The sequence below is a fragment of the Eschrichtius robustus genome, chromosome 3, assembly GCF_028021215.1.
Source record: "Eschrichtius robustus isolate mEscRob2 chromosome 3, mEscRob2.pri, whole genome shotgun sequence".
Classification (NCBI taxonomy): Eukaryota; Metazoa; Chordata; class Mammalia; order Artiodactyla; family Eschrichtiidae; genus Eschrichtius; species Eschrichtius robustus.
Genome location: NC_090826.1, coordinates 99,881,996 through 99,892,076, shown reverse-complemented (window position 1 = coordinate 99,892,076; position 10,081 = coordinate 99,881,996). Strand labels below are relative to the sequence as shown.

General features: G+C 38.7%; 1 protein-coding gene across 6 annotated transcripts in view; it reads right to left on the bottom strand.

The window, feature by feature from the left end:
• Positions 1–2,820: 2,820 nt before the first annotated feature.
• LRIG2 (leucine rich repeats and immunoglobulin like domains 2) overlaps positions 2,821–10,081 on the bottom strand; it is a 69,678-nt gene continuing 62,417 nt past the window's right edge. For all 6 annotated transcript variants that reach the window (XM_068540530.1, XM_068540531.1, XM_068540533.1 and 3 more), the window contains 2 exons: positions 9,025–9,315; positions 2,821–6,611 (listed from right to left, as the gene is read on the bottom strand). In XM_068540530.1, coding sequence (XP_068396631.1) covers positions 6,385–6,611; positions 9,025–9,315 — 518 coding nt within the window. In that variant the 3' untranslated portion in view covers positions 2,821–6,384. The remainder of the gene's footprint in view (positions 6,612–9,024; positions 9,316–10,081) is intronic.

The window sequence follows — 10,081 nt, the reverse complement described above, 5'->3', positions numbered from 1 at the left end:
GAGGAGCTTTAGTGCAGGGGGAGGTAGCTGAGCTGAAAGGTGTTGTAATTGTTACTTCTAGTCAGGGAAGACTCTAGACAGAAGCGTAGTTCTCCGTTTCAACCACTGCAAACCAGCAAGTTTAAAGGGAACCTCCAGAAATGAGCAAGACCAACCCCCATCATGACACATAACCGTGTTACTACATGGTTGCAGCAGTGCTACTCCAAAAGTGGTCTGCAGATCTTGCCTATCTGCCAACTCTTTGCTCCTAGTTCATGACAAAGCACAGAATAAGCACTTCGAAACTTTAACAGCAGTTTGACAGAATAATTTTATATATTAAATCTATAATAAAAACTTCACACTTCTATTTTGTGTCCTTTATTTTTCTAGAAATTCATTCTTATTATATTTTACAAAAGAACTGGTCCATGGCAACTGGTCCTGCAGCACAGACAACTTCAGCACTAGGTTACAAGCTTCTAAATAGCTGAGTGTGAATAAATATCTTTCATAACTCAGCAGGACCCTACTACTTGGGCCCTAGTACATCTCACTTCAAAACAAAAAATATGATAAAACCATGGCATTTTTCTTCATTCTACCTAATAAGAAAACGATAGTCAGGAATAAAGTAAAAATCAACTTCCAGTATACATTCCAGTCCAGACTTTCACCATATTGAAAGTGATCAATGTCCAGAGGCTTTTATTCCAATGTTTATAAAGACTGGAGACATAATACTCTGTTCAGAACTGGAAGGTATCACAGTGGGAAAAATCCTGAATATCAGTCAGAAATTCTGCATTCAAATTCGGGCTTTAAAAGCTTTTTGACATTGTGTAGGTGATAATCTAACTGAGTCATTTTTGTTAACTACAAAAAGTGGAGATTAAAATCCTCTGCCCAATCTACATCTTAAGAGTGCTGTGAGAGTCAAATAAAATAATGTCTGTGGGATGTGCCTCATAAAGAATAAAGTGCCGCACAGGTGACGATGGGATCAGTATTGTCAGTTCAGCCTTCAAAGAGTTGACAGACTCAAAGGAAATAGCCCCTAACACGGTACAGTGAGGAAGATGACCAGAATACTGACATTCTTCAAGTATCTTGTTAAAGATTTACCAGATTAGAAACACTGCCTTCAAATTCTCCTCGGTGCAGAAAGCACTCTTGTTTTCTAACAAACCGTTAGGTGTGTTTGTTTTCATCCTGCCAAGTGTACAGCACCCTGGTGGGCAGCACGAAGGAGAAAAGAAGAGAGTGCACAGTGCCTGCCTGGAGCAGCTCACAGTGCAGGGTGCGCCAGTGGCAGGCTCGAGGCTGTGTGTGTGACTCTTAAACACGGCAGGGACTAGAGAAGGGCAACTCTTTCCCATTTTAACTTGCACAGCTATTTGGAGACCCTCTCAAAAGGATCACAAACTTAAAAATGAACCATTTCATTCCTGTCCTTTAGGCAAGAGAAGGCCAGAAAACCATAATGTATTTTAGCTTTATTGAAGACATATTACAGTAGACAAACAAGTAGACAAACACATGCTTTATAAAATATACATTCTCATGTGTGAGAAAATATAAATAGACACTAGGAAATGGCCACACTGAACACAACAACTTGGCTTATAACTCTCTTTAGGTACATCTAGTACCAGGGCTGCTCAGACTGACATCCTCTGATAGGAGTAAAAAGGGAGAACAGGGGGAAAGTAGAGGGTAGAAGTAGTCTCTCAATGGATCAAGAGGCCACTTTAAGTAGCCAAAAGATATTCCAAGAGCACTTGACCCCTTGATGATCAATTTCTCTTTAAAGACAGAGTTGACAAAAGATCAGTCTACTCCTTACATTTGAAAACAGGCTCAAATCAAGCTTTTTATTCACCTTCACCCCACCTATTGGTGGAGATATTAGGATTGCTAAGAAACACTCAACACACAACCTTGAAGGAGCAGGTCCAAATATTACTCCTCACACAAGCATGCACGCACACACACACACCCTTACCCCTTACTACCCACAAAACCTCCAGATGATTCGTGGGCTTTCAGGTGTTGTTTTGTTAAGAGAAGCTTGTACCATATCTCAATTCAGAACATGTTATTTTTGTCAACAAACGAGGAGGAAGGGAGGAAGGGGGGAAGGAAGGAAGAAAATTAAGCCTAACTGATGTTGGCTTAGATTGTACTCCAAACAAAAAAGTTTTAAATTAGAAGAAGCAAGAAGGAAAAACATCTGCCACAGTGAACTGGGAAAGAGACCACGTAAGAGAAAAATGAAACATTACTTACAGGTTGCCTAAAAATCTTAGCTCAACTTTCTAAGGTCCAACTGTTTCACAATTACTTCGGTAATCTGCATCAAGAAGCAAAGTAAGAAATGGAGGCTGTAGCATAAAATGACAGCCAATTTACCTCTGATACTCCATTACCCTTTTGGCATTTCTTCCTTTTGGATATTAAAATGATAAGAAGATGCCATAACACACTCGGGTAAAATACTGGGTATAAACTTGAACATCACAATTCTAACCCCATTCCAAATGGAGTCCCACTGATACAAAGAAACAGGAATAAAAATTAAAGAGTAAAAGGGAAGGTTATAATACATTATAGGCTTTAAAAGTTTTTATTATGGTCATACCATTTGGGTTAGGAACCTTATAGATTTTTCTCAGAAGAATAAGCCCAGAGTTTCATGTTTTCAGCCATTAACACAAAACAGGCTCCTTTTGTCAATCAAAGAACATAATCTTTCAGTTAAAAAAAAAAAAAAAACTTTTTAAGTGTTCCACACTTACTGTATATAAAGAATTCTGAAAGACAAAGTTTTAAGCCTGTCTTGCTTCTGAAGATTTCCAATGATAAAACTGAAAGAGAGCTAAAAGTCATCTTGCCCATATTTGATTTCAACGCAGAAATTTCTTCAATGTTATTAACAGATGATTATTTAGCTTCTGTATACACTTTTTTCATGAAAGGCTGATTATTCCAATTGTCAGACAAATCTAATTGTTAGAGTGTTAGCTTATATAGAATTATTGGCAAGCATGTACTGCATCTCCCTGTAACTTCTTCCCCACTGATATGACCCCTGTCTGCTGGAATAAAAAGAGTGAATCTAATCTTTGTTTCATATGACAACCCTTTAAGTAACTAAAGACTTTTATCATGTCTCCCTTTTCTTAGGAAAATGGATAATAGAGTCTAAGTTGCTTAACATCTTAATGTTTCTTCTTTTACAACCTGCCAATGGGCAATGTGAAGGCAACTGTTTTTAAACACGAAAGTTACCTTACAGAGAAAATACACATTTAAAGCATTCTAAGATGGCACATTAGAGGGAATGGCACACTGGGCTGGGTTTCTGGTATTTCCTATCCTACAGATTAACTTACATCTAGGGAAAGCACTTTAGAGGTTACTGAGTGACAGACAGCCAACGGGTCAGGCATAGACTCTGTGGCAGGAAGACTTGGAGTACAAGCACAATGTTATTTCTTCTTCCAGGTACACTTACAGAATCAGTCTAAGAGGGGCACAAACAAATTAAGAGAATTTATGTATCCCTACTGATATGAAGTGGTAATTGGGACAATATTTCTCTCAGCATTTTAGTTTGCCTTGTTTTTGCAACATTTTTGATTAAATTGGTGGCAGGCAGACATTACACTGATGGGAAGAAACACGGATGAGCCACTAATCCAGTTTATAGTAGAGCGTTTGCTATATGCTCTACATATGCAATACTGAAAAATTTCAGGAATTCCATCTCCTAAGATTAGAATTTATTAAACTTACTATATTTTTAAGACCAGGGATAGGCTATTCCCATTTAAACAAATTCCTGACTAGTTTTTTAGGCAAGTTTTTTAGTTATTTAGGAAAGCTAGCAATACCTGGGAGGACATATCAACCATTTGAGTTGACAGAGAACCTGGCTATTCAGGAGACCAGCCTGACACCACTGGCTAAAGCAGAGGCAGCAATCACGTATTTTAAGTTTTCTAGAGCACTGGTTTGCAGCCTGTTTTTTGTCCTCTCACATGTAACAGCTGATGCTCACTTGCAGCCTTGTTCTAACTCCACTTTTTTCACTAAAGAAAGTCTATCCAAATGTAAGAGTACTATAATTAGAGAGATGACCTTGAATACATTAGAAAGGTAAGTGAGTCACAAACTACTTACAAATTAGTTGTGGCACACCTCTCAACTGATTCTGATACTCTGGTGTGCTGTAACATTAGCATTCAGACCTGGTGTTCTGGAGGGCAAAGGGTGGTTCTCAATCTACTCAAGATTCTTTATGTTTACTGACACTGTTTTAGAAGCTGAATATTTCTTCTCCTCATGAGGATTTCTTATAGCATTACTCCTGCTAGACAGGAAATAAATCTGGCTCAAGTCAGAGTAAGCAGCATCACTCCTGTTCTACTCTAAAAAATATTTCATGAAAGCAGCTTTTTATTAGAGTAGATAATCCTCCTTGATTCCAGGAGGGATCACAGATTCATAGAATGTTACAGCTGGAAAGAGCTTTAAAGCATCTAGTAAAATGCCCTCATTTCATAAATGAGAAAGTCAGGCTGAGATGTAAAGGGACTTGCCCTTGATTACACAACTAGTAAGCAGCAGAGCTAGGAACTAAATCAGGTTTCGTGATTCTAAGTCAGTCCAGTACAAATTATACTGCAACCTAGTAAGTAAGAAGATGGATCAGATATTGAAGGGAGAAGAAAATAGTGATACTTAAGGAGTTCAAAGTGAAAATGAAGAGAGGCTGACAATTTAAAAAGGAAAAAGACAAAGGCATGGTGGCATAAAACAGCTAGAAAAGTGCTGCTGCCTATGGGAGAAAAATTTAGGATTGAAAAACAGTATGAAATTCAGCTAAACTTCCTGGCAAAGAGCTGAGAAATTATGTGTTTAAAACCCTTGAAATGCACAATGACTTAGAAATAGATTATTTTCATTTAAGTGGTTGAAGTCATCTAGTATGTAACTAGTCCTCACTAAATTTAGAGGACAGAATCCGACAGCCTTTCTTTTTTTCTGAAAGCAGAAAGAAAGAAGAGCTTTAGTCCATTACACTTTATTAGAGCACTAAGTCTTTTGTTTACATAAAACTTTTTGCTATCAGAAATTCAAGAAAACTTTTTGGCTTAAATAATCACTTGTACAAAACAAGGACCACTCTAAAGCTTTACAGTATAAGAATTTCTGCACGTTCTTCTACTCCCAAAAGCAGTCTTCCCTTCTTAAGACATACTGTGCATTGGTAGAAGAGATATTATTTTAAAAAACAAACACACACACAGAAAAAAAAGCAATCTTTGGTTTCCTCATCAACTAAGTACTTTGCTGAAAGAAGCTATTCCCCAAACAAGTTTTCCTTTATCTACGTGCATATGACAATGACAAGACTGCTAGTCTTTTGAAAAAGCCTTTTTATGCTTGAAAGATTATATTACCTGGCACTTGTAAACAGATGACAAATGATTAGCTGTACAAATCTTTAGGCATAAAGAAAGTGGTTAATTACACCAAGATTGTGTTTGTGTGTACGCAATCACTAGGTACCCTGCTTCTATACTTACACTTCTTAACAAATACGTATTTAAAACTTTAAACAAAGTCTTTGGATTCACTAAACCAAGTTGTACAAAATCTGTGGTCTGAGAAGCTGCTGTCAATATTATAACTGAATATTATATATAATTTTGGCATATCAAAAATATTTACATTGCAACACATATGACCAATGAATACAAAAATTATTTATAAATGCACATATATATACAGTGAGATCCCTGGGCGATAGGGACCAAAAAAAAAAAAAGAGAGAGAGAGAAAGAGAGAGATTCACAAGAATACAAAACCCTCAACCTGGTAATAGTTGGTCAAGTCTGGGATTCTTGTCGAAGACCTTGAATATCAAAGCCCCACTCTCAACTATAGGATTAAAACCACTGCAGAATCCCAGGCACACTTCCCGGGGGGCTCCAAAGTTATTTTTGTTCCTTGGAAGGCAAAATAGAACAGCGTTGTTTACTCAGGATCATTCTGTAGGTTGAGACAATCCAGGGTGTTAAGCAGCAATGAGACTCTCCGTAACAGGCAATGCGCACCTGGGCCCATCCCAGTAGAACCATAAGACAGCACTCTGTCCTCTATCTTCCTCCGCCTGTGTTGCACATTTTCTATTAGATGTACCCATTTCTGTCAGCCACTACCCTTTCTTCGTCAAGTATAAGCCCAAATGTCTGGCCCCCCTTGATGTGGTCAGATGTAACTGTAGACAAAGAGCAAAGCAAATGCTGACTTTGGGGTTTCTTCCAAACTCTGAGGTAGTAAATACAAAACCAACTAATTTGAGTCTGCCCAGATTTCATTCTGGAGTGAGTTTCATGTGCCCTCACTGCCATCTTGAATGTTCCGAGTCCTACTAAAATCAAAAGTGTGGTCGTGTAACCTGTGACAGGGCGTGGGGGAAGTGGAACAGTCTGGATCACTCTCTGCCAGGCCCTCGTTTTGATGGAGTTGCGGTGACTCAAAGACTGACTGCTGTGATAAAGGAGGACGAGGCATACCTGGTTCTTTGCTTATGTTCCACAGAGGCCGCTGCAAGGGTTCTGAGAACGAGAGACAGTAATAACTATCAGTGGTGAATGGAAGTTTAAAATTAATTTTCTAAAACTTAATTTTCTTCTACCCAAGTCTTCAAAGAAATAATAAGAAATAACCCAATATTCCTGAATAAGGACGTTAAGATAAAATGTATACTTGCCATTTTCTTAGCAAAAACAAACAAAACAAAACAAAACAAAAACTGGAACCATGGTCTTTCAAACCCTTCTACTCAACAACTTTACCAATTAATTACTGAAACCATGCTATGTGTCATCTACTTTCACCTATTACTGGTGTTTCTACTGCTATAAAACTTAAAACTCTTTAGACACATGGAAACAGACTAAAAGAGAATTAGTATCCATATAGTAATGAAAGTTGCACAATACATAGGCAAAAATTATTGATTCAGTGCAGTCATTGTATCTTTAAATAACAATTAAATGCCTATCTTAAAAAAAATCATCTTGGGCTTCCCTGGTGGCGCAGTGGTTAAGAATCTGCCTGCCAATGCAATGTTTGAGCCCTGGTCCAGGAAGATCCCACATGCCATGGAGCAACTAAGCCCGTGCGCCACAACTACTGAGCCTGCGCTCTAGAGCCCACGAGCCATAACTACTGAGCCCACGTGCCACAACTACCAAAGCCCGTGTGCCTAGAGCCTGTGCTCCGCAACGAGAGAAGCCACCGCAATGAGAAGCCGGCGCACCACAATGAAGAGTAGCCCCTGCTCACCGCAACTAGAGAAAGCCTGCGAGCAGCAACAACGACCCAACACAGCCAAAAATAAAATAGATACAATAAATAAATTTATTTTTAAAAAATCATTTTAAAAATAACCATTCCCCTCCAGCTCCTACCAAGCCAATAACTCTAACAACAAAATAATAACCAAAAGCTGGCATTTTAAATCAGGTTATCTGTACTTTGGTTTCAAAAATATGCATTTATCATTATTATTTACTGCAGTGGTGGGCTCTTTCCCCAGAGAACATTTACTGAAAGTTATATTAACTTCATGGGGATGTATTTTGGAAAAAGCTAGCCAAACATTCTAGAAACAAACACTCAGAAATAAAAATAAAACCCATGTGCAAAGTAAGCTAGAGCAGGGTTTCTCAAGCTTTAATATGCATACAAATAACCTGGAGACTGTGTTAAAATATAGACTCTGGTTCACTAGGTCTGGGGTGGGACCCATGCTCTGCCTTTCTAACAAGCTCCTAGGTAATGCTGATGCTGATAGACCACTCTTTGAGTAGCAAGGAGCTAGAGCACCCTAGCTAAGGAACAAGCAATGCACCAAAGCACTCTCATTTGCTCATTTCCTCACTTACAGACCAGATTAACAATTAAGACATCCCTAAAGTCGGGGAAAGATACTGCATTTTTAGTTCTACTTAAAGTTATTTTGTGTGTGTATATCTCTTCTAGGACACAGGGAAATGGATTTAGTGTTGGCGCCTTTCTTTCATGGACACAGAATTTTAAAGACAAGAGACTAACTTCAATAACAGGATATTTTTCTCTGACCTGTACCCTCTTTAGAAAACTTTAGAGGTGGTCTCTTAACTAAGAACAACAGAGCACATCTTAAAAGTCCATGTCATTTCATTCACTCCAGCCAGAACCATCCCTGGAAGCACCACTATACAATGTCTTCCACTGTAAACCTGCGGTGCAAAGCCCCACCCTATTTCCAGTGCTCTTTCATTTCAGGCTGACAGGAGGGTGACAGTGGATAAAAAGCCTGGATGGACAGGAAGACATGCTCAGTAGTGCCCTTCATGGTCTAGAAAGAGTTTTGTTTTGTTTTGCTTTGCTTTATTGACTGGGTTGTTTCAAATGCCTCGTCGGCACAACATAACATGTGTTTCTTTTCCTGGACTACTATCCCCAAACTGCTTTCCCACTTATGGCGCTGACTGTAATACTTCACAGATGAAAGCAAATACCTGCCAAGTGATACTGACATCCAACACTTACCTGATAGAACAGCAACCAAATAAAACATTTTTAAATCTTCTCAGTGAAAATCTTCATCAAATTATGCCCAAATCATTATATCCTTAGCATTTCCAGTCTCCATTATTTAAATAAACATGGAAGAAAGAAGTAGTGCCTGTATGAAACTTCTTTATAGAAACTTTTTCTACATGGCTTCTGAATCTTTAGAAGTAAGATCTTGTTACTCCCACAAAAGCTGTTTTCACCCTACAGATCCAGACTTCTTTCTAAATCTAATCTCTAAAAATCTCTGGCTCTAGTTTATACCAATTAATGGTAGCTGATTACTCCATTATACCAACTTGTTTGCTTCTGTCAAATGAGAGTGCTACCTATATGACAGAAGGAAAAATAAAGTAGGTGAAAGTGAAAACAAACCAAAATAACAAAAAACACTGTGCCCTTTACCACTGCTCTTCTGTGTGGAGGAAAGTTTCTTCTCATTTATCCTCTCATGGTTGGTGGGAAAGGCAGACATCTCTCTATCTGCTGATGATACCAGGCTCTCCAGGGTGGTGGCATCTTGGGGAAGATGTGCCAAATAAGTCTCTTTGGGCATCTGGACCATAAGGCTGGACAGTGTCTGATCTAGAACATCCTCTTCAGCAATATAGGTGTACGGACAGTATTCTCGGGTCCGGGAGTAGATGTTAGCATTGTCATAACAATCTGAGCAGATAACCCGGGTGCCAGTGCCACCTAATGACAACATGGGAAAGAACCCAAACATCCTTCAGTTAAGGAATCAGTTTTGCCAACTATCAGTTTTCTCCTACAGCTGTCATCATATCTGGCATTTGTTCAAAACTTGCATTATAAACAGGATGAAGTTTCAAGGTCTTTCTGTGAACTAACTAATTTAATCCTTATAACATCCCTAAGAGGGAAGTATTGTTATTATCCCTATATTACAGACAGAGTAACTACAACACAGAGAGGTCAGGTAACTTGCCCAAAGACATACTGCCTGAGTGAAGAGCTACAATTTAAACTCAGGCCCTCTGGCTCCAGCACCCATGCTCTTGAGTAGTACATTAAGCCACCTTTGTCCAGCCTGGATAACGTCATGCTCAAATCAAGGGAGCCAAGATAAGGCTGGCACTGTGCTACAAGACACATGTTTGGCTTAAGCAAACTAAAGCAGAGAACAAGGAGTTTTGATGATTTTATTTCACAAAAGCCCACATAACTTTCGTTAAGTCAAGAGGTTAAGCAGCACTAATTGCTAAAAGGACCCCTAGAGAAAGCCTCTGACGGTCAAGAGTCCGGCCTGACAAGTGTGTGTCTGGCAGAAGTAAAAGTTTAATAATGAGCTCCCTGGACAATTATGTGCTTTGAGAACTGAATGATAAAAAAAGAGGAAAGTGAGAAATAGAGAGTTACTTATTCATGTTCAAGCAACAGAATGTTAGAACTGGAAAAGAACAGGAAGTAATTAAGTTTAATCCAGAAAGCAGTGTTATTT